This window comes from Temnothorax americanus, unplaced genomic scaffold, assembly GCF_048541705.1.
Source record: "Temnothorax americanus isolate GAGA-0224 unplaced genomic scaffold, ASM4854170v1 Scaffold17, whole genome shotgun sequence".
Taxonomy (NCBI): Eukaryota; Metazoa; Arthropoda; class Insecta; order Hymenoptera; family Formicidae; genus Temnothorax; species Temnothorax americanus.
Genome location: NW_027509307.1, coordinates 2,696,281 through 2,721,417, shown reverse-complemented (window position 1 = coordinate 2,721,417; position 25,137 = coordinate 2,696,281). Strand labels below are relative to the sequence as shown.

General features: G+C 40.0%; 3 protein-coding genes across 5 annotated transcripts in view; 2 read left to right on the top strand and 1 right to left on the bottom strand.

The window, feature by feature from the left end:
- Positions 1 to 19,280, top strand: part of LOC143895768 (uncharacterized) — a 40,725-nt gene extending 21,445 nt beyond the window's left edge. For both annotated transcript variants that reach the window (XM_077403108.1, XM_077403107.1), the window contains 4 exons: positions 11,550 to 11,593; positions 16,825 to 16,885; positions 17,195 to 17,241; positions 17,638 to 19,280. In XM_077403108.1, the coding sequence (XP_077259234.1) occupies positions 11,550 to 11,593; positions 16,825 to 16,885; positions 17,195 to 17,241; positions 17,638 to 18,434 (949 nt within the window). In that variant the 3' untranslated portion in view covers positions 18,435 to 19,280. The remainder of the gene's footprint in view (positions 1 to 11,549; positions 11,594 to 16,824; positions 16,886 to 17,194; positions 17,242 to 17,637) is intronic.
- On the bottom strand, positions 5,457 to 6,725 carry LOC143895770 (uncharacterized). The gene is made up of 4 exons (XM_077403116.1): positions 6,707 to 6,725; positions 6,446 to 6,625; positions 6,213 to 6,257; positions 5,457 to 6,141 (listed from the first exon to the last, which is right to left on the bottom strand). The coding sequence occupies exons 1-4, from the start codon at positions 6,723 to 6,725 to the stop codon at positions 5,906 to 5,908; spliced, it is 480 nt and encodes a 159-aa protein (XP_077259242.1). The 3' UTR covers positions 5,457 to 5,905.
- A 125-nt stretch (positions 19,281 to 19,405) lies between the features above and the next one.
- LOC143895769 (fibroblast growth factor 18) overlaps positions 19,406 to 25,137 on the top strand; it is a 139,244-nt gene continuing 133,512 nt past the window's right edge. For both annotated transcript variants that reach the window (XM_077403114.1, XM_077403112.1), the window contains exon 1: positions 19,406 to 24,580. The gene's annotated coding sequence lies outside the window, so the exon portion shown is untranslated. The remainder of the gene's footprint in view (positions 24,581 to 25,137) is intronic.

The window sequence follows — 25,137 nt, the reverse complement described above, 5'->3', positions numbered from 1 at the left end:
ATTAAAACTGTAAAAAAAAATTTGCATTTTTTAATTTTTTTTACTTAAAAAAAATATTTTAAATGAGGGCAGAGTATTTTTTGTTTTTATAAAATTATCGTTATACTTTTAGAAAGTAAGAAATTTATAAAAATTTATCTGGTTATTGATATAGATTATAGAATATCAATAACTATAACAATTCCGCTTATCTTAATCGATCACGAAGGACCTTGCAGTCCTTGAACGAAGAGAAAAGATGCAATTACTAAAATTCTCATCCAATGGTCGTTAAGTAGCCGAAACGGGTTGAATAAAATTCCCGAAATTCTGATGTTCAAGATAACGTCCAATTCTTCGTACTTTACTCGTACGGAATGGAGACGCGTGTTAACCTTTGTACGGCGCCATCACGCGCACGTGTGTAGCTCTTCTGCTTCGAATGGTACATGCAAAGTAGTCCGACGGGGCTGGTCAGTCGACTAATTAACTGCAATAAACGTCCAATGATTTACCGAACATTGTGCACCGTACCCATACTCTCCTGCTCGTCTTCCGTCTCCTGTCTCTCTCTCCGTTATCGTGTGCGTGTGTGTGCAAAGGACATCCCTAAGTGCTACACGGTCGGATAATGTGTAAGGATTGCGTTATACGATCGAGGAAGAGTAATGCAAGAGCGCCGTAATTAGCGGCAGTTTCTTACGACGTATAAAAACTATTTATTATTACGATAATAAAAGTATTAATTATCAGTGTCCGCTCCCAAGTGTGTTGGGAAATGTTTGTGTTCGTGGAGAAATATGAAGACGTTCTACGGCGATATCCGACGCAATTATTTCTCGCGGCGAAGGCGCTACTAAAAACATTCGCATAAGTGCGTCGCGCGAAGAACATGACACGCGCGTAAATTTTTAACGACGTCACGTCGCGTCGGGCCGAATTTTTCGACGACTACCACATTTAAATACTATTTACTCGTTCGATCGAGTGGGAAATAAATACGTGAGATATATTTCTTTAATGCGCGGGAACAATGTGTTGACCACTCGCGAGCCAGCCGAGCGGGTCAAAGCACGACCTTTCGCGCGATCATCCGACTTCTCGCTCTCCTCCCTCGGTCGTCGATCGGCCCGCACAAAGGACGCGGCCCGATTTGTATAATTCGAGGATAAAACGGTGATTCGCATCAGCGGTTAATAGCCGACAGGTATGCGAATAGCCTATCGTGCGGATGCCCGTCTGGTCTCGGCGCGCTACTCTTTTGTTGATCTCTTTGAGTGAGACCTGATGGCTTTGTAGCTCGGCTGTTGCGCGACGTGTAATTAACTGCATCCTTGATAGGATTGGATCGGTTACCGGCGCTGTGCCGTTGTGAGGCCGATACGAGGAAGAAATAGAGATATAGGGAGAAAGAGAGAAAGACAAATGGTGAAAGAGGCAGAACGGAGTGCTTCCAGGGGTGAAAAAACACTAGGCGCCGTTTAATATCCTATTAGATATCCTTGAACTCTGACGAAAACGCGGAGGTGGACGAAAAGGTGAGATTGGTGAGCAAGGCGAAACCAACGTAGACATCGCGCAAGGAGATGGCAAGGAGGTCACCTTTTGGAGTCGACCTTTCTCTGAATTTTTCCTATTTGTCTTTTTGGCCCCATCCTTCGGAGGTCGTGGTGCTCGTATCAGCGGAATTTATCAGGCAGTAATGTTAACTTACACTGGCCGGAATTTCTTCTCTTTCGCGCGTCTCGCGGTCGTCACGCGTCTGGAAGATCGAAAGTGTTGATCCTTTGCCTCAAGGATATCTTCGCGAATGCGTCTACGAAGCACCAAAAGCGAACGTGCCAAAAATAGCCTTACAGCGGGCGCATACGCTTGTTGACACTCGAAAATGATATTTGGAAGGAAACTGCGTTTCCCCTTATTTCGCAGCGCAGTATTCAGGATTGACGATTGGTGATTAAAGGAGAAATCGCGGAGAAAGAACGGACGATATTACTCTCGCTCGGGACGGAGTCTTAAATTTCACGCGGCTAATTGCGTTCTTTGAGTGGTCGGTTAACGGGGTTCATGGCAACAATCGATAACTGATTTACTTAATGGGAAAGTTAATAAAAAGATGTAAAATAAAGACATAAATCATATCGTAAATTATATCGTTTTTCGTAAAGGCAATTTCATATTATTAGTTTGTGTCCAACATTGGGAGTTTTAGTTTTCTGTATAATTATTAAGTTATGATTTACGCATGTATATATATATTTAGGATTGATATTTTATATATATATATATATATATATATATATATATATAGGTAATAAATAAATTTGTAATTTGGCATTAAATAATATGGTCTGTTATTTATAAGTGCCGCGCAAATAGAACGTTAATGTTACTATTTTCAAGAAATTATTAGGCAGTGGTTTTGGTTCCCGCAACATGCAAGCCGTTATTTGGTAGTGTTCGTTCCGTAAACGTTTTCGGTTACCAACGATAATCACGTTGATAGCGGTTCATTAGTCTCGTGTGTGGCGGATTAAGCAATTTCACGTGAACCATGATGTTAATTGAAACACAAGCGTGCGCAATGTGAGCCTGATGCACGATTCTAGAACTGCAGTAACGGTTCGGATTTTTTATACTTGTATAAGCCGCGCATGGTTTTTTTGCCCATTTTTCCTAAGTATCTATCGGATCGGTTTTATTATTGTAAGATATACTGAGATATTTTATTAGAAATAAAATTTAATTTATTAACATTATTAATGTAATTAACATTATTAGATGGCATTTCTTTGATTGTCACTCGAATTACAGCTACTGATATTAAAATAGCATATGCGGTATATCTTGTTCTTCTGCTAAGAATTTTAACAAGCCAAACGTAATTAAAGAGTCTTAAGAGTTCTCCTGTATTCAAGAAATCTATATTTTACTGGAAGGGGTGGGATAATCTTTTGATGATCGCGCGAACATATATAAACTTCGACGATGTTTCCCCGAAAGATTGGCGATTGGTTCCCTTGGCGCTCGGGGCGAACCCATCTCAAATATTCTGACGTGTGGCGTCTCACGGGGCCGCGGTACTCCGACGGTGCGTGCCGCGTGGAAATCACGGGAGAGGCACGTTTTAGCAAATGATTGTGGGTGGTAAACGCGCGAGCGCGCGTTTCTCTTCCATGCGCATAATGCGTCCGAGCGCGTGCACGTTGCTTCGTATTTCCGGTGCCGTTAATTCGGCTCGTTGCGGCTCGAGAGCTGAACGACGCTGGAGCTACAAGTCGTCCTCGAGGAGAAAGAGAGGAGAGATTTCTGTGCTCTCGCCTCTCTTTGTTCTCTCCATCTTGGCAAGCGTCTCGCATCGGGAACGACGAAGGAACGTGCGTACGCGCGTCTCACGCTCGGGACCACCCGGGCGATCGCTTCATTACGTAAATTCGCCACCACTCGCGTCCTCCGCGTCTTCGCGTGCCCGTTTCGTCCGTGCACGCGCCGCGCCATCCATTCTCCGTGCGATACCAGGCAATGATGCTCAAAGGTGATTTCGCGCGAAATACCAACACAACGCGTTCTTCCGAGAACTCGCCGAATTGATCGGACATCCTTGGTCAGAAATGATAATGCATGTATAGGAATGTATTCCTGGGTCAATATTAATCTTCTTCTCAACAAAAACTAGTCCCTGAACACTATTTAATATTCGATATAATTGAGCATCTATATAATCAATCTTGGAGAATGTAAAAATGATAAAATATTATTATATCTAATTAATTTTCTATGATAAGATTTTATCTTAAAGAATATTATTCATAAACGTTAATTTGCAGCGAAAAATTCTTGTTTAATCTGAGTTTTCAGATTTGTCTCATTACGCTCTACCTATCAATCATGTTACGTGTATGATAGACTTTAATTAATCCAATTTATCGTTCAAGTATTTTATTTTCGATAACTGTTCTAATCGATCAATTTCTGCAATTATTAGCTGGATGAATTATTCATTTTCGAATGGAGATATAGTCGCATCTTTAAAATTGAGTATATTTTAAGCTATGTTTTATACGATGACAAATTGCGCACTTTGGAAATAGGATGACCGTGAAAACAGGCGTGTACCGAGTGCTGCTATAACCGTGCGCCTTCCGTATACGCGACTCTGATTGAGAAACAGTCAGTCGGAGTGTTTGCGCAGTACTTCTACGATATCTTCGGTGTTCCGGGATCTGTGCTGGGAGTACAGCCATACAAACATCGGTTAACCGTTCACCTACCTACGACCGCGCGGTCCATGCATTAAACATTCTCAAACACGAACGATCTTACGTCCAGCGATGGGCCAACTTCGCTGATCCGTGTGTACTTGCGTGAAAACACAATCCGCGGTCGTGAATTTTGAAACAGGACGCGGATTCTTGTTGCAATTAAAACTGCTGCGTCGCACGACTATTCTTTATGCCATGGATTTTTTCTGGTTTTTTTTCCATGTGTTGTGCGTACGTTGCACCACCTTGAATAAAATTCAAGCGTTTACTAATAAATCATATTTACACATAAATCAAATATACTGTGCAGAGTGTACATACTTGTGTAGATTAGTTGATTGCATCTCAGTAGTTACTTTGATATGCTTTTATATCTGTTAAGAGAGTAGAATTGATAAATAAGCGATTTTACGTTAACTAAGTATCCTAATAATTTAGTAATTTATATAGACAGATTTTTAATTTATTCATCACAGTAGATTTAAAGAGTTTTGTCTTCTCGTCTAAATGTAGGGCAAGGAAACACAAGTAGAAACTTGCACATTGTTTCCTCGTAGTTTTTAATTGTGCAAGTAGAAACTTGCACATTGCTTCCTCATAGTTCCTAAGTGTGCAAGTTTTTATTTTATTCGAGGTATAATTATCGGTATTTATTTGTTTTGGCTTCCTCATAGAGGAAGCTTTGTTAGCAAAGGTTCTGATTTCACACTTAACTCTTTTGGGGACTGCGTAAATAATTATATACATTCACTAAAAAATACTAAAAATACTTGTCCACTTAAAAACTAAAACAATACTTTATCGATAAAAAAAATCAGCCCGATATTATAAATATTTGAGATAGCGATTTATTTTTAATTCTATTATATTTTCCAGTCTTTTCTACCCCTATTTCATATATAATTGGTTAAAATTTGGTTGATCAGATCAAGTTTTATAAAGCTTCTATGTATGTACAAATTCTTCGAAATTTCAAATGTGTGTAATACGAGATCTGATCAATCAAATTTTAATGAATTATATATGAAATATAGGGGTAGAAAAAACTGGAAAACATAATAAAATTAAAAATAAATCGCTATCTCAAATATTGAGAAAGCGGCAGCGTAAAACACATTTTTCAAAAAAAGGAAAATCTGCATAAAATCTATACCGGTAGACCGATTTCAATAAAATTTGAGGAGGACATACTTTCTATAATACTCTATTTGTGTGCAAAAATTCAAACTGGTATCTAAAAAATTGTAGAAGTAGATGCGTGTACAAAAATCCGTACACACACACACACACACACACATACATACATACTTCCGGACATTTTTTACTAATATGATTTTTCGACATTTTAGAACATTCTAAACCTATTTCCATCAAAATCTCGAAAAAAAAATTTTTCACCATTACAAAGCTTCCTCTATGAGGAAGCAAAACAGTGACGCAAAACGCAAACATGGGTAAAAATCAAAGAAAACGAATTTATGGGCGGAAGAAAGGGTAGCCAAAACTGCGCTTGGAATAGTATAGGAAGGCTAGCTCTAGGTCAGCTTTGATCGCGATGACCACACACTTTGCTTTAGGAAACTTGGTCAGAAATATTCTCGGGATATAGATTTTAATTCAAATTTGAAGATTTGCATTGGTTTTTCATTCGAGGCATATTAAATTTATATAAAAATTTGTGTATCGTAAGACGGATGATGCATTAAATTATTTACTCTTAAGCATTTCCCGCAAGGTGTAACTCTAACCATTCTAGGGTATTGTCTTCCGTAGTCTCCTGGATATTGTGTCGCTCTTGTACGTCTCAATCTATACGTTTCAGGAGCAACAGTCGATTCGGAGATAGGGATCGGACGTTGTGCCGCATTTCTCAAGCGTTCTAATGTTTCTCTTGCTAGCTCTAGAAAAATATAACGATTTTGTGTAAATTATTTACATATCTGAATATGCATCGATCATGATGTAACTTGCCGCCCATATCTTCCTCAGTATCCTCGACATCTGATGCTGCATCGACTGAAAATCAGAATTAATTAAACGATTAGATTAAATTATTGTTTTATATTTTCCTATTGATTAGTTTCAGCAGAAATTAGAAAGTTTTGATTTGGAAGCACGTTTGTGTCAAGAAAACAAAACTAACTGTTGCATTATATCTATATGATAATGCACTATTACATATTATACATGAATTTTCTATTTACAATCGATTCGCCGTGGAACAATGGCCACTCCAGTTGTAAGATCTAGTCTACGTGGAGTAGTTCTTAAACGGGTTCGAGGAATAGGATGTTGATAATCTTGTTGTATAGTTCTTTTTGGAGTCGAGATATATTCTGGACTAAATTCATCCTCGTAATATCTTGTCGATGTACGGAGATCTTCTGGAGTTCTAGTTGAAGTTCACATACTTTTTAGTATTTTTTCAATAAATTGAGATGATTTTTTATTCTGATCGTGAAAACGCTGTTTATGAAAGTTCATATATAACATTAAGAAGAAAATATATATTATAATATATATTATATACTCTAATATATATAATATGTACTATGTTACATTTTTATCACGATTAAGGTGATCCTAAAGCCGTGATCCTAACCGGTTTTTTTTAGTTTTTTTTTAGCACTAATCTTTTAATTGGCTTTATAGAAATGCAAAATTCTTGTCTAGAATTAAAGTACGCATCAAAATCTAGGTCATGGTGGTCGAATTTATATGTGCAATGGTGGTCGTCACGTATAACAAAAAATATTTTTTTTTTGTTTTTGATATAAATTCGACCACCATGACCTAGATTTTGTGATGCGTACTTTAATTCTAGACAAGAATTTTGTATTTCTATAAAGCCAATTAAAAGATTAGTGCTAAGAAAAAAACCGGTTAGGATCACGGCTTTAGGATCACCTTATTATAGAAAATATTTCTTCAAATAATCGATTATATCATCTATATTTTCCAACAATATGTTTAGTTTAGAAATTGTTATGCATTGACGATAATGTGTTGGATAACAATGTTGAATAATAATAGAGTTATATATTTAATAAAATGTTAATGCAAAAAATTATATATAGGTTACATACGTCTCAAACTCGGAAAGTGCAGTGTGATATTCTTCTCTATTAGTATCTGGATTGCAAGTACACATAGTCGATTTTACAGAACAAATATACTTATTTCGTAATTTTGAAAATGTTATGCCGAAAAATTTTACAAATTTGAAATATTACGTCAAAATTATAGCCTTACATAGCGTCGATCGATCAAGGCCTATCGACTGCTTCTCTCATCATCCTTCACAGCGCAGAATAATTCGTATATGCATCATATCTTTGTAAATGGAAACTTGATTGAACTTGCATTTTTACATTATTAATGCACACTGAAACGAAATAACAAAGCAAGTTTTTTCAAATTTTTATTGCATGATGTGATTTTATAAAAACAAATTTTTTTTTTTTTTTTTTTTTTTTTTTTAAATAAGAAACGTAATCTTGGTCAAAAGAATTTTAAGAATTTTACGAAAATATTTATATACCTAAGTTAAATAAAGTTTCACTCATCTTGACACGAGTGCTTTATGAATCGTTCGAGGTATAATGCGCCATTTAACACTGTTGACTAGACAAGTTTTTATTTCGACCGAGCACAATGATTCTCTTTTACATTTCGACTCGTTTACGATAGTCAATTGAAATCTGGAATAAAAAATTGTTCGTTTAACGGACTTTGAAAGCCTGACGTGTCCCGCGGATAATCAAGGCGGGTTGCCTGTGTGTCTGAAATTCTGAGCCCCCATGATGTATTTATTTATCATCGTTTTGTCGGACGGTAAAATTGTAACTTGATATTCATTTATAGATTTAAACAGCACAACGCGTTGTTCTTCCGATCGAGCTTCTGGATAACGTGTGCGATTACGCAATCGCGCCGTCTTCACGGCATGACATAGACCGGTCGTGTGATCTCCCAGGAAAGTTACACGCACGCACGCAAATGGGCGCGAGCACGTAGTACGGTGGGCGCGTGCGAAGGACCACACACCGTGTGATATTCAAATGAACGCCACTTACGACCGACAATCGCGCTGCCATAAACGTCGTTTCGCGGTTTCACAGGCGTGTCTCCTTATTCCGGTCGAACTTCTCCGTGTGATTTTGACGATTTTTACACGAAACAAACTGGAGTTATCGGCAGAGTCATCTCGATAGGCCCTACAGTTAATTAGCGACGATATCACTTAGATTTGAGAAGATTGTAAAAGCGTGTTTCCATTAACACCTTGGTTGCGGAGACTATATGATATTCGCAATATACGCGGTAATAACTGTTCCGAGAACATCACGTAGATGTAACGCTATTAAGGTATAATTATTTAAGAAAAATTGTAGAAAAAAAGAATCGACGTATGAAGATAAATTTACATATTAGCAATATTACTTGCTAATATAACTGAATTAAATAATGTTGAATTTACGTGATAGTATAGTTGAAGTGTTGTATGAATACTAGAATATATATAATATTCTAGATTAATTTTTGTAATTGTTAAAGGGCGGAAAACAGGTCGAAAGGATAAATTAAAAACGCGCGAAATTATATGACAACGAGCGGAACTGCATTTAGCTATTTGCTAGTAACCGAATCGATCAGTTTGCGGTCTCTAGCATAGAAACGCTCAAGATATAAATGAGACTTCTCGATATTGAATAAAAAGGTAAACACTCGATACGCGGTGAAATCTATGCATTCATAGCGGCCAACGCAGTAAAATATTCCTATAGAAGGAATTCATCCACTGATAGATGACTGGTTTTATAAATATTGATGGCCGCGGGTCTTACATAGCGGGTCAGAGAGCTTTTGATTTTGGTTTTCCGACGGGGGGATGGCGTCGGAAATATGGCCATCGCGCTGATGACGCCAACGATGATGATGATGATGATCATGATGATGATGATGGAGCTGGTTCTCGATATTGGGTTCTTCGAGGGGAATTTCTACTGGGCAGAGCGCGAAGCGCCGTGTACAACGACACCTCCGCGTCCGTCTCGAATCTGTAATTCAAATCCGAAAGTCAAATTAATTTAACGCTCGTCATTTTTCACGTTTCGGCGGCGCCGCGCCGCGCCGCTCCGTGGCACGCGGAGCGCGGAGCCCCGGCAGCTATCCTTCGATATTTCATCCCGTAGAAGGCTGTGGCCCACACTCCCCTCCCCCGTGATAGATGCATCTCCTCGTGATTGTGCTGTCACGCTCTTGAACCGTGGAAGACGCGCCACGAATATTTCAAGTATTACAAATGCGCGACCGTGGGAGCGAGTGACAGAGTTGACGTTGCGCGCGCTATTCCGCTACCGATACGTACGTATGTACATACATGATTTATCTCATTCCTTGCACTGACCTTGCACAGACTATGTGTCGCGAGCTACATAGAGTCGTGTAAATTTGTCGTATCTCATGCGCACTTTATGACAATGAATTATGACAATGAATTTTTCACTAGGTTGTTCAACTTATGGAGACGTATTGATGTAGTTAATGCCTCTAATGTTTACGATTGGATTGGAGTACAATCCAAAACGAGATGCACCTATTTCGAAAGTCATTATGAGTTAACAAGCCCTCGCAGGTTATAAATATCTCTCATGCACCTTATAACCTATCGCTATTGAACGGTGGTTGAGACCAGTCGGCAAGTCGTGAATGAGTTAGTGCTTATAATCGCGTTAGCCTAATCGGTGCTGTAGGGAGTTCGTTTCAAAGGCACTAAAACGGTCCTATTAAATTTCTATAGACCGCCACAATTGGGCCACCCAATACCCAATACAATAACGAGCGTACAGTAACTTTTCGGAGAACTAAATCTATCTAGGTTCGGTGAAGAGGATGAAACGATTTCATGCTTGTCACCATTGTTCTCATTTCCTTGGAAACTAAATGTTAGCATATTTCTTAAATTTATTTCAACATGAGATCTCGGTGTCTCTTTCAAATTATTAATTAATCTTGGGTTGTGCAAAGTTTGAGCGAAAGATTTCATAATGTTGATGTAAAATATTAAATTTATGCAAGACAAATCAGTTTCACGTTGGCATAAATTATTATCGAAACATTTCGCTTGGCTCAGCGCATATGGAATATTTTCGAGAAATTCTCGAAGAAAAAGACACGTGAACAGCTTTTTATATAATTTATCGAGCAATCGAAGTAGGCTTAATCCGTTAACGAATTCTTTTCCTTCTCCGCCCTCGGTGACGACGGTGAAGGGAAACCGACGTGATGCACGACTGCACCCCCATAAATTATTATATAACCGCTACCCTATCTCCGAATATCTGCGAAGTTTCAGAAATCTCTTTCTCGTCTCTCCATTTCTCCTGTCTTCTATCTCATAGATCACAAAGAAGCCGCCAGTAAGTTCGCGGTAAAGTTTATAGGAGACAAAAGGGGAAATGTGTGTTGGCCGCTGAAAAATCGCCGGCGCTGCAGCTATTATTAATCCACGTCGGAAACGCGTGAGCCCCGTTGCGACGTGTTTTCATGACATAATTTGGAATCGATTTAACTTCTTAGCGCCTCTGCGTGACGCGTAAAGGACTCTTACTCGCCTGCACCCGTCCGTAACTCAGGACGTACAACATTCCGGCTCTTAAGTCTCATTACCATACTCCTTCGTTTGCCGCTTGGGTTCTGCATACCTATTACATAGCTATTACACTGCTGCCGGTTTGTTCGACCGGTTACCGGTACCTGAATATTTATTTAGCCGATTACTTTTTTCATCGACTCCGGGGAAATTCGATCGCCGTCGCGCTGGCTGCTTCGTAAAATTACGGGCAGCGAATGAAGGACGGATAAGAGGCTGCTGCCCTTTCAAAGGCGGCGCAGTTATTACGCGTTCTTATAATATTGCGCTTGAGATATTAATTACGTTATTTAGCCGAGATAACTAATTAGATATAATCCGTATAAATAATTAGATGGCAAAAATGTTAATGCTCACTAAATAAGTTATTCTACGAACTAATTATTAACAGGAGTCGCAGAATGCTACTCAACACATATATGTACCCTAATATATATATATATATATATATATATATACATATATTTTTCGTTGGAAAGTTTCTTTAGCTGGCTCCGGTCATGTAAAATTCTATACAAATTTAGATTGATTGTTAAAAAGTAAATTGTCTTTTTGCAGTGTCAATTGCCTTTTTTGAAAGATAAAGTCACAAAACTAGATTGAAATCACTAATGTTGCCAAAAGTAAAGATTTTTTGCTTTCTCTCCTTGCAGATTCTTTAAAGTGATGGATGATTTCACGTCGACATGCGGTGAAGGTGAGTTTGCATTACTTCAAATATACTTGAAACAAAGTTCCTTGACTCAAGAAATCGAAGTAACTTTATTGCATCTACCACAATCTTGGACAAATATGTAACGCTTTGCATTGATCGCGAGTAGTCGCATCGCTGAGATGTTTGATGAAAGTTGCAAGACTCATGTCTGTGATCGGCGCCAACTAAAATGCATCAGGTTCGACAACAATAGGAAATAGCTCTTAAGAAACTTTGTACCAACAAACGTAAAAAAAAAAAAAAAAAAGAAGCAGCATCGAACGCACTGACGGGTACTCGTGTTTCTGGCGAGAAAAATCTCTGATGGTGGGAATCCTCGCTCGAATGAAACTGCTGATCACGACTGTACGGACGCATCCTTTTCTAATTTACTCTCTCGATTACGGCTCGGCCGTGTTGTACGTTGTGAGAATGAATGTAGAATAGTCGGTGGTTGTTTTACTCGCGCGATTGTACGATCCGGCTTCTGTGTTTCGAACGAAGGAGAATTCGACAAAGACGACGACGACGACGATTGGAAACGAATTCGACCGGAGAGTTCGAGAGGCGAAGGATCGCCCACGCGCGAAGTATATACCGGGGCGTTGTTAATTATCTGCCGCCGTTTATCAACCAGTAGAGAAGAAAGTTCCCTTGAGCGTTTCTTCTTCTCCTCCTTATACTCTCGTTTCTTTTTCTTTGTTCCTGTCGTCGTTTTCTTCCTTTTCGTCTCTTCTCCGCGTATGTAACCTCGCGTTTCTGTCCCTCCATTTTTTCTCATGCCAAACGGCCAGTCATATCTGTGAGACTACGTCGGGATTCGGTGGAACACGTGTACACCATAATTTAAGAATCGAGTTTTGATCTCTGGTTTATTTCGAGGTATCTTTAAATCTCTATGTATCTAGGATCTATTGTCGTTGAGGTACACGTTCTCAAGGCAGCGATCCTCGGACGATGCTTGAAATTTATTCGACAGAGAACTGTTTTAAACTTACATCACAAAAATCCGAAACTTTCGGAATTCTTATAGGATTTGCAAGATTTTTCAGGAAGTTTATAAGATGTGAAACTAACGTAACCGAATTTCTTGCGTCGAAATTGCATGAACGTGCAATGCTCGGTTACGTTATCACGATTTACAGCTCTCGGATTTGTATACGTGGGAAACTTATAAATCAAGTAACTCGAACTTGGAAGGTGGAACGATCCGTCGAAGGAACGAGTCGAGACGCATTCCAAGGCAAAAGGAGCCGCTTAGTTGCCCATCCATTGGCCACCACTTAGCATTTATCAATACCGTGTATCCAATACCTAATACCGAGACGTCGGTCGATCGCGTAGAAATGCTCGTACACAAGTATTTCGTTATTCATTAAATCTGCAATTATTAAATTCCCAATGCATTAAAAAGTTAAGTTTGTGTCTCAGAATCGTGCGCCAGTTTCTTTCCTCTCTTAAGTTTTCACGTGTAAATGTATATTGAGAGAATTATCTCGGTGCTTATATAATTATTTTTGACAACGGAATGTAAATTGTTGCGTTTCGAAAGCATCAGGCGGATATTTATATTCCTTTCGCGCGAACCCGAATTAATATTAATTTTCAGGCACGTCACAAAAGCCTTTATTCACCGAGCATCTCGCGACACGCTCCGTATACGTACATTGAACGCGGCCGAACTCGGATCGTTGGATTGATTTAAGACGGCAGTAATCGGCAGCTTGGAAAGACTCTCTCTAACAAGCCGGCGATATTTTCATGTTTATGTACGCCGGACATTAACGTCCTTCCTCGTTTCGGCGGTTCTTACGTGCACGTAAGGCGGAGCTTTACACTCTTACGCTACTAGGATCTTCTTCTCGTGTTCTTCTCGGCACGAGACGACCAGGATCTCTCCCATCTACCAGAGGCTATTTGAGCTGACGTACCTCTCACGTATATATCATATTGCCACATTTACCACGTCGCTTCGGGTCGTACCTCGCGACTACTCCAGTAGCCCGAAAACCAACCTTCGCGCGCCGTACGGGGAGTGGCGTGTGCAATTCCGGGTGCGCCGCCCGCCTTTTATTCCCTTCGTCGGCGATATCTCGGGGGCACGAGCGAAAACAATATTTGCATGCGACTGCCCACCCTCGTCCATCAGTATGCACGAGGTTGTGCACTGCAACCGACCGACTTCTTTCGTCGCGTCGCTTCGTTTCGCGCTGTTTGAAACGTGACGGACCGAAGTTCATTACAAGCAACAAGGATTTCTACTTCGCTCGAAGAGTTATTTAGCGAAACGTTCTTACACGACGTTTTTATGCCGCTCTCCTGAATTTCGAATTTATCTTTGTAAGCGAGACTCTAATCTTCTTGTACACGAAAGAAGCTTGCAATAAAGCAAGGCACGGTTCGAAATCTCTCTCGCGACGTATGGTAATTATATTTAAGTTTCATCTTTGTGATGGAAAGTAACATTTTACTTGACCTCGTTAACTAAATAGCTTACAATCTTCTAAGCAAATAACCAGCGAACGAAATTTTCGGTAAATTGGAATCTCTACGTGGCAATGTCTCTTTTTCTTTAGTAACATTCTGAAGGCATAAACGAAAATCGTGATTGCGTGTGCACAAATGTTTTGACTGTATAGTAAGTAATACTCATAAGTATCTGCAACTGTTAACGACGGACGTGAAATAAGTTCAAATAACGATAAGATTAACAGACAAAATTTGTTGAGGTGGTATTCCAGCATGGATTTAAAGATCTCGATGATCTTTTTATATTGTATTATAACATAAATTTGAGACGACTGTACGTTTGCGAATAATTGCATCAGTGTGAAGCCGATGCTTCGAATTGATAACGGACCCATCCCTAATTAATGATATTGTTGAATATACAAGGCCCATTTTCGACCAACAAGCATTATTATCGTCATGTTCATTCAGCTCCCGTCGAGCCAGGTTTGATTTCGGCTGCCAAACAGCAGGGTGCTCAGAAAGACTTCCGTAATATCCCTCTGGCCGTTGTAATTCCATACCGATGTACGAACGAGTACATATGTACACGTTATTCAAGTGCCAATCCGTGAATTTCACTTCTTCATGTGCCGGAGATCTTCGATAAGCAAAATTCCACATTCCTATCTTTTTCTCAATGTCAGTACGCTTGTCTTATAGCAAAAATTTAATTTTGCCATAGAAATAACTATTTAATTACTAAAGAAAATTATTTAGTATACAAATGAATGGCTGATACCTTATATGAAATGTTGATAAATTTGATTAAATTTGAAACATTATTTTATTCGGCTTATGAAAATGTAGGGGGAGTAGTTACGTTTGGTAGTTAAAAGAATGACATGTATTAATGCCCATCAAAATAATCGTAAGTCTTCGACAATCTGCTTGAGGATCGGCTTATTTGTTAGCATAAAGACCACTGCTCCACGGGGGTGCTGGCTCCAGATTCACATTAGATGCCGACGTGTTCTGGGAAGATTCCCGTCCACTAAGAGAACGTTTCTGGCGTATGCAAAATTAAGATGACCTCGTGATAGATACCGTGAAACGAGCATACCTTGCGTATCGTGTACGTGTACATGAATGTCGAATTATATCTGCGATTTGTTATTCTTCTCTGATTTGTTTCAATTGTTATTGCATTGTCATATATTATATATTCTATAATTTACTAAAAATCTAACGAATACGTCAATGATCCAAAAAATATAAAGAGGTGGAAGAGACAATTTTTTTTTTACGTACTACAGTTATATAAATTTTAAATCCTACAAACGTGTAACGTTTAAAAAGTGTCTCCTCTATCGATTTTCAAGAAAGATTGAAATTTCGTTCATGAAATTATTTTACATAAATACGATCTTCTCTTGTTTCAAATGTTCACGAGTTCTCCGGTTTATGTTCGATTGAGGTTGAGAGTTTACATTCTACGATTTTTCACACTGTTATTTTCCCATATATGATAATCCAAGGACTCTTTTACGAAGAAATAGCTTTTATACTCGAGTCCGCTAACACGTTGCTCATTCACATATATTTATTCCAATACTTTTACATGGAACGCTATGTCGAAGGTTGCTAGATCGAAAATAGCCCCGGTCAGCAGTTTTATTAGACCGTTTCTCTTTCAAAATTTTTCACGGAAAATCTTATCGCCTCGCTGGCGCCATGCATTTTGCGTCTAAATATATATATTTGCATTATTGTCCTTCGCGAGCGGTACAGTATCGCGTTTATCAAAAGAGAGAAGGGCATAACTCCGCGCTGTATCGTTCCGAGATACCGATATAATTCTGCGTTCGATCGAAGCGGCACGCAGAGAGGTCAAACGGCGTATCGCATGACTCTCGCGATGGGCCACTTAATTCGCCCTGAAAGCCGTGGTAAAGAGGTACGAAGTGCCTCTAAAGTACTTGGGTACTTATCCTCCGCTCGTTTGCGCTTCGCTGAAAACAAGAAGACACTGGTAAGGGAAAAGGCCGGTCGTACGGAATCCAAGAAGGAGAGGAGATAGGCGGTGGACGGCGCGGCGCTTCGATCGTTATGCTGGTCAACTATACTCTCATTAAGGTTTGCGGCTCTTGCGAAAATGCCGCCGCCGCCGACGCCGCGCCGCCGCGACCGGCCGGCCGGCTGTAGCCGGAGTCACGAATCGTCGTGAATTCGTCGCAGCTTTTGCCGGTAATTTGCGATAATATTATAATCAGCCCCTTGCTGGGCCCGAAGAGGTGCCGACCCCACGCCCCGGGCCGAATTGATGACCCGTGGAATCGTACGTCTTGCCGCGCGTAGCGGTGCGCGCCCTTATTGGACGCCCTTTTCACAAGCGAATATTTCTTTCGGTTCCCGCGCGTCCTCGGTGCCGTCCGACGTCTCGAAAGTGCTTTCGAGATACCGATCGCGTGTCCCGCCGACCGGCCTCTCACGCATACACATCTGTGTCGCCGCATAATTACTTTATCGGTTACGTTTTACTTCGTTACTTACGAAACTCCCTCGGGAAAGGAGTACGGAAAGGAATATGGAAAGCTTGCGATGCGCTCGGACACTTGAATTTACAAACTTACAAGTTTTACTCTTTCTTTATGATAGTAAATTATAATTACGAAATTTATTAAGTATCGTTCGCGTGCGTATTGATGCCACTACTTAAAAAGTCCTTACTTGCATCACTAAATTGTGTATCGTAAGGTGCAATGTGTATAAATTTTCTGTTACAGGTGAACTTATAGGAGTCCATTGCACACACGGTGTGAACCGTACTGGTTATTTAATTTGTAGGTCAGTATTATGTAATTTTATAGTATTATGTAATTTCGCCGCTTTTAATCAGTTAAAACGAGTGCTCTTATTTTGCCAGCGCTTGAGTTTTCAGCTATCCAAATTTTAAATACTCGCCAAATATTCGCTTTACTTATTCGAATATCTGGATACTTGTTTAGCCTTGTGTAGCTAACAGTGTATCAAGAAATAATTCGTATCTGTCATTTATTTGTTATTTAATTAAATATCGAACATTTTCGGATATCCGTTTATAGGAAAACCTAGTTACGAGTTAGAAACGGTTATAGCGCGGTTACTTTGTTATAGATATCTCATTCAACAGCTAGGTTGGGAAACTCAAGATTCCTTAAAAGGTATGTTGTTTTAAAAGCTTGCATACGCTTTCGTTATGTTATAGGAAAGTCGTTTCCTCAACTATTTTATTTTTATTAAATTTAATAAAAATGAGGTAATTAAAATTTTATATATTACTTTCTCAACTGTAACGAATTGTTACTAAATGTTTGGAATTATTTATCAATGGATGAAGAATTAATTAATTATTTGTGGATTATGAGCAGATATCATTTTATATCTATCAAAAGAGCAGTATACATAGCAGGCCATGATCACAGGCCGTCAGATCGTTTTTTTTTCCTGATGCGCGTCATGCGCAACATGACGCGCCAATTTTCTATCACGCTATGCAAAACGTCGGCCTGAAATAGGTTAGTGAATGACAAATGAGATCTTCTTCTGTTTATATTCAGCTTTCGGGGAAGCACGCGGATATTCCGTCGAACGCGACATTTATCTCACCGCGTTGCAGGAGGTCCAACGCGGTGAGAAGATCGACACGAGTAAAGTCGTTCTGACCCCGGATTCCACCGGCGTCGTAGCCACGTCTAGGAAGAGTACGTCGAAGATGCGTTTGCTGTTGAAAAACTCGGCAGGCCGACCGATGGGGCCGCCGAAGTTTCCGATGTCGCGACGAGGTTTCGCGAACGGTGGGCCGTTCTCGCCTCAGAGATTCGGTATCGCGGGTCCACCGCCGGGATTCGGCCCGATGCCACCACCTCCGCCCGGTATGCCACCTATTCCGCCGATGAGTCCGCCGCTCTACGGACCCAGGCCGTTTAGGTATGGACCGCCGCCGATGCGCCAGGCGATGCCACCGACGCCGCTTCCCGGCCCAGGGGGTTTCCCGCATCCCGGTTTTCCGCCGCGTATGCCAGTCCCGCCGAGGATGGCGGGTCTACCGAGATTGCCAGCCGGCCCAGCCGCACGGTTACCGCCGATGAAGATGCCACCGCCACCGCCTCCGCCTTCCAGAACAACCAAGCAGCAGCTTCGAACGCAGAAGAAGCAGCAGATTAGAAATGGAATCATGGAGCGCGCGGTGGGCATTCGCCTAAGGCGGAACGGGCCGGCCAGCAGCAGAATCATACCCAAAGCGCGTAAGGAACAGGACTTTACCGTCGACACGTTCGAGGAGAATCTGCTTACGACCACGATTGTCGCGCAACCGCGACGGCAAACGAGAGGACGCTTTAATCAAGTCAAGTGACGATGTACTCGTTAGGAATCCGATGATACTTAAAACCCAGATTTTTTTCCGTTTGACATATCGCAGTTAAAGCAGAGGTTCACAGTGTCCAAGATATCTCGTGCGTGTAGTCGCTGTTCTGTGACGTATAGAGATACCTAACACTTTACACGATAATTTTTGAACTTGGACATCAATAACACATACCTTTCTCTGTCTCTCCCGTAAACATTTTTTATTTTACTGATGTATTTTATATTGAAGACAACACTAATGACCGAACTTCATGGAAAATAATATCAGAAATCTCACGATGTCCATTTTTTTTAGCTTATGTCTATGTACACGTAATTTTATTTTGGTAATTAAACAATTATTATTACGTTACTTAAATAACGTAATAGTAGAATTTTTATTAAGGTTATTCATAGACGTGATATCGTGGGATTGACGTGCGACAGAAGCCATTTGGGAGTATTTATGTAATAAATAGTTGTTTGTATGTTGTTTAACAGAAAAAGCGAAATATTATGTATAAAAATAGGATTAAAGGCAGAACTGTCCATGACTCTTATACTATCATTTATAAATTGAGTGTGACACGTTGAGTGTAACATTAACCTGACTTCTTATAATTTGACGTTAATTTGACAAAATTCTAGTTTAAACATTTAATATTGTTGTGTTTAGCATTATACGAATTGCAAACACTTAATCCATTGACGAATATTATATTCAAAACTGATTAATGACTATAAAAATCAAAATAGATAGTAATGAGCGGACAGTGATTTTATGTACAATTTTAAATAAAATGTGTGCATTTAGATATAAGAAATATAAGAGATATACTATAATAAAATCAAATTAAGAGTTTTTTTTATTCATTCACAATCGGGAAATCGCAATTATCTTCATGAATGGGCTAGGCGAAAATACAATTCTGAAATCAATGCTTTTAGCAAGACTCAATATTGGTTAACAAACTGCAGTTGTTGATTATTGCAGGTTACCAGTACGGGCTTTCCGCCAATCTGGAAACCTATCAGGTATTTAATTTTATTCTTTTTAATACAACGTAATATCATTCTTGTCATATTGAATTAGCGAGTTTTACACTTTTCTTTCGATGTGACTTATCATCGCTCCTTCTATATTATATCCGGTACGCAATCAATTCTTTTCTCGCTATAAATCTGTTCTCGGGGGAATTACTTCCTATACTAACACAGAGATCGAATGTTTTACGAGGATGCTCGATGGTAAAGTAGCTTGGTAGTTCGACGTTGTCGTTGCTATGCTATAAGATTACGTAGACAGGTACGCGCGTGGCGCGAACGTAATTGAACGTACGCCTGGAAGATCGGAGCGGGCCACGGCTGGTCGTGCATCGTGTATCTCGTTCCGAGATATTAAAGTGATTCAATATTCGGACCGGAGTCAAAGGGTCACGCGTGTAGGAGGGACACGTCTCTCGCGCGCCTGACCATATATCACGAACTGCCGTTGGCGCGTACATGGAATAATTCCACGAGAAATTGCACGCGTCACACACGAGTAACGCCTTGGGCCTCGGGCGGGGCTTTACCCGGCGGCCTTAAAAGTGAGACTTGGTGATAGGAAGGGCATAAATTAAGTGCGCTCGTATGCGCGTTTTATATAGCGCGTTGCTTCCCTCTCGCCTGGTAGATAAGCATTGCTCTGCTTGTAATGACGAGTAGCAAATTTCGGCGAACAATACTATACAAGTTGATAGCAAGTGAACGACGTATACTACGTTTGCGCGAGCGTTACTTCTGTAGCAACTTACGATAATTCGCTCGTTTACGCGGAGTAAATTATCATAAGTTACCACAAAATCCCGGCGTTTACGCGAAGGAATTATCGTAAGTTACTACAGAAGTAACGCTCGCGTAAACGTATATAATAGTAATATGCTATAATTGACGTGGATTGAGAAATGTAATCTTCAGATTATAAATAATCCTAACTGTAAAATTGAATTTAGTAAATCAGATACATTTGATATATCTGAATATTATATGGCTATGAAAAAAAAAATGGAACTCTTAATGCGTTAACTCGTCAAAAATGATGCTTACATAATGCAAAGATAAGACATTTAATAGTGTAAATTCAAGGCTAATATATGAAGAGATTAGAAGAAATTGTTAATAACATAATGTCATAAAAATCATACTTTTTTTCTGTGAAGTATTTGGTTGCACTGGAGATAATAGAACAGATGCAGCGAGTGAATCGTTTGCTTTCATCATAGTCAAATCGATATCGCGTTCTAAGTTATGCTCTTAGACATAACGCAGGCACACTTTGGACCTAAATGTTCGAGAAATAGAGAAGAAGACAGAAGGAGAAAGAGAAAAAGAGAGGAGGGGGGACGATGACGACGAACGACGACGACGAGAAAAGAGGTCGTCGTGGATAGAAGGAATTCGAAAACTTTCTCAGAGGTGGAAAGATCGTCGCCCGCTTCTCGCCACGCTCCCGGCTCACGGGAGACAATCCGAAAGTAACTTCTGGTGCGGGCTACTGGCGCCATGGGAAACAATCGTCCATCGCGATCGTTGGGCGCAACCGTGCGCGCGAGACAACTGTTTCCCCGGGGTCCCCCGTACCTATCTCTCAGTTAGACGTTAGATTTATCGACATATTTTCTCAGTCTTTTGAGAGACTTTATTTACTTTTGTACAACGTCGTCTACCTCGCCTTCGTGCACCGCTGCTGCACGCGCGACTACCCGCCTTGTTTCGGACTACGTCGGACGCTGGTCGATCAGATCGGAGGGGGATAGCAGAAACGGAGGTTTTAACCAGGAAACTGATCGGTGTTTGTATAAATTCTATTTTGAACAGAAGAGAAGATATGCATGACGATCGAGAATTGGTAGGAATTGAACAAAAATCGAGGGACTTGAGGGGAACAACATGTTATATCACGCAAATTTGTCCGAATCAACATTTGAAAGGAACTCTGAATTATTTATTACTATTACTTATGTCGTAATTATTCGCAAAATATACGTGAGATTTTTTGAATTTTTTGATTATGCTAACAATATGCTATTACCTCGAGTTTTATGAATGCATAATGAGATTCCATCTTTGATACGTGGACTTTCGAGCATAGAGCAAAAAGATGTTTACTCAAGTGTAACGCAGTACAATTGATTATGATTTAAATGGATGTTAATAAGTACTGAGTTGGAACGATAACTTTTTTTTAGGTATTGACAGAAATTTCTATTATTACGATCGTAATCGGTGCAGGGTTACTGCGAACGAGAAGATTGCATGATCTAACTACTGCGTGATTGTCCGAAACGATCTTTCGGGTGCGTTTCGACGGAACTTTTCAAATAATTCATAAAAACCTGCAGAGGGACAAACAAGTCCGTAAAGACCTCGCGTCATCTCGCTGTTTCTTCTTCCTCACGTCCAGTTTCCTCTTTCGATCAGTCGTTTTACATTTCTTTGAGGTGCAATCTATCAGAAACACAGATCACAAATCAGATAATTCGTATGCTTATCTAATCCGTATGCGTGCACTATTATCTGATTCGTATGCGCATCAATAATAAATTGCAGACTGAGACAATCGTTATTAGAAAAAATAGATGAGTTTAAAGGAAGAAATGGTGCAAAATATTTCTGCAAGATTAATTTTTGATTTTTGGTTGATTAAAAAAAATTTCTAGCATTGTTTTATATATATATTTACGCTTAGCCAATAGATCACTTCAATAAATATTATGGCTAAATTTCATACGTGTATCAGGATGAATAATATCTTAATATGTATTTTTATGAAAACGAAGTATATTTTTTATTTCTTAGTTATCGAAATCAAGTAAATAAAAAGGAATATGGAAAAGTGTCGAAATCTAAATCAATTTTCCATTTTTAGATAGCAAGGTTTACAATTTCGCAGAATAAATCGCTATATGAATCTCCTTTAATTCGCCAATTTTTTGCACAGATTGAATGCTATAATTCACTGACGGAGGGATCGGCAGCGAGTTCCCTTTCGTCCGACGTGGCAATTAGTCCCGATTAATTCCTCAAAAATCAGAAGGAACGCGCGCGTGCTCTGCGGTAGGTATAGATTTTTTAGGGTAGGGACTTCGAATAGAAGGCTAAAAGCTAACCACACACGTGGTTCGAGCGATCTAGCCTCTCACACTCTTTCTCTTTCTCTCTCTCTCTCCGTGTCTCTTCTCTATTCCGTAGATCCTCTATTCTGTGTATCCTCCGGCCTATGTACTACGCGTATGTATTGCGCGTCTCTCGTTGGCACGCCAATAACGTTGCGTGGCAGTGCACTTTAATGCCGCGGCGCGGCCTACTTAGCGGCCGGCTTGATTAACATGGAGTGATTAATAGTTGCTCCCTCCGTTCGTAACCAACCCCAACAGCGGCGGCATCGGAGATCTAATCGCACGATATTTATTGCCCTGCGCGTCGTCCACCTCGGGGCCCTCGGCCACGGCGATTTTGCGAGCCCGCGCTCCCTCTCCCACGTTCTCCTCTTTTTCGATTTCGTTTATTTTGGTTTTTATTTTCGTCTCACATCGGCTCACTCGGAGCCGGTCCGCGGGCTCCTCTCTTGCCTTCCTGAGTTTCGGCCTTCTCTCAGCATCGCCTGAATTCCTCTCGGTTCCCGTTTCAGCTCGAGTTGTTATTTAAGTTTAATGATATTTATTATTTACGCGACATACGGCAAGTATATAATATCAGTTTTAAACAAACGAGATGTAAGTTATTTATAAATTTGTTTTAAGTTTATGCTTTATTTCTACTTTTGGTGACGTTGTGTGTTATTTACAACTGTTCATATATATATGATTGTATATTTATAGCCGTGTGTTTTTCGATTCTAATTTCATTTGAATAAAAAAATCTGTCTATGCTTCGATAAATTCGACATGATACGCTGTTGGCGGGTTTTGCGCGAGAGACATATCTATCTCGTTTGTTCCCCCTTTACATGTTGCGTCAGCGTTACGCGCGCGTTGGCGCCGCATTCGTCTATCCAATCTGTAGCCGTGTTTACAATCCCAGCTTCGACGGCTTGCAATTGTTCTGATCATCAGGGATGACTATTTGTAAATAGATACGAACATTTTACTTCTTTGTATCGTTTTTACAAAGTTATCACGGAGGTATCGATACCAGAGGTGATAGATATCCTTGAGAAACGTCAAAAAGGAAAATGATAAATAATATGATTATTTTTATAGCAATTACATTCGAAAATATCGTATCGTAGTTTGATATAATTTAAGGTATTGTTTAAAAATGCGTACCTACATCTACAGATGTAATATATATTTGTCTGTTCAATGCAACATTGTAATAAAAGAGGGAGATTTACTTAACTTTTGTACTCAATTTTACGTATAATCTGCGCGAAGAAAACGTCATATCATTAGGATATCGTTTCCCAATCGTGAGAGTCATAAATGTCACATTTTCTATTAGATATTTGATAAGGAAATACACTAACGGAGCAAAGTACACATCGATTATGTAATATGTAATTAAGATGCTAATACATTTATTAACTTATAAGATCGATCATAAACCATGAAATTTAGACGTTAATAAAATATTCATCAACGATAACAGTCTAACAATGGCAATGTCGCGGTCAGGCTCGGTGTCGATAGACAGCAGAATCGTCGTACGTCAATACGCCCAGCGGCTTCCCGCGGCAGCTATTTATACGCCCGTCTCGGACAACGAGCCGATAATTAAGACGCTGTGTAATTAACGATTAACGCGCGTTATTAACAGCGCAAACAGTGCGCCGTCGGCGAGTCGGCGCGCCATATGGGGGCCTTAGCGAGCCGCAGCAATGGGCGGATACCGCGCGAAACAGATATCGCCGATACATTTCGTCGTGCGTACGAAAGACATTTCGATCTCGCGCGCGGGCCGTCGCGCGCTCGGGTTTCGCCGCTTACGAGGCACCGTGGACATTTGGATATACGTAGGACGCGTACGTGGTACAGGCACGAAGTTTACGCACGAAGTGCGTCGTTCGCGGAAATTAAATCCTCTAGGAATCCGGTGAACTTAATCAGTGGCGCACGGCAGACGGAATATTTTCACAGCCGCATCAGTTCTGAAGAGGAGATTTTCCATCTGGTAAGTGCCTGACCTGCTTTGTCCGTCGTATTCAAATATCCAAATATTTGAAGGTATATTGTTATATATTTAAAACAAAATGGACGATAAAATGTAATAGTTTTACGTGTTAAATCTTAGAAAAGTCTATATTAAACGTACATACTTTTTTTGTACATCTTGAAAACACCATCAATAAGTAAGAAAATATATTTATTTGATATGTTACTGCCAATTTTTTTTAATGCATTATTAATGTTAAATAGCAATCGAGCTGCGACGATTTCAGTAACAGTAGTATATATGTAGTACGATAATATAATCGTGACACAGTTATCATTTCCAATTTGAGATACCGTTATCCGGCGAGAACACGGAGCTAACGTAGTGTTATACCTGCCGCGCAAACGAACTTCTATTCATGAACCACGGCAATAAATATTCGTCTATCTCACCTTAGTGAGGACGATTGAGAAGGTGCGTGTCCTCTCTCTCTCTCTCTCTCTCTCTCTCTCTCTCTCTCTCTCTCTCGCGTGCCGTAAATACGAGAAAGCGATAGTCGCAATTGTGATCGGGAG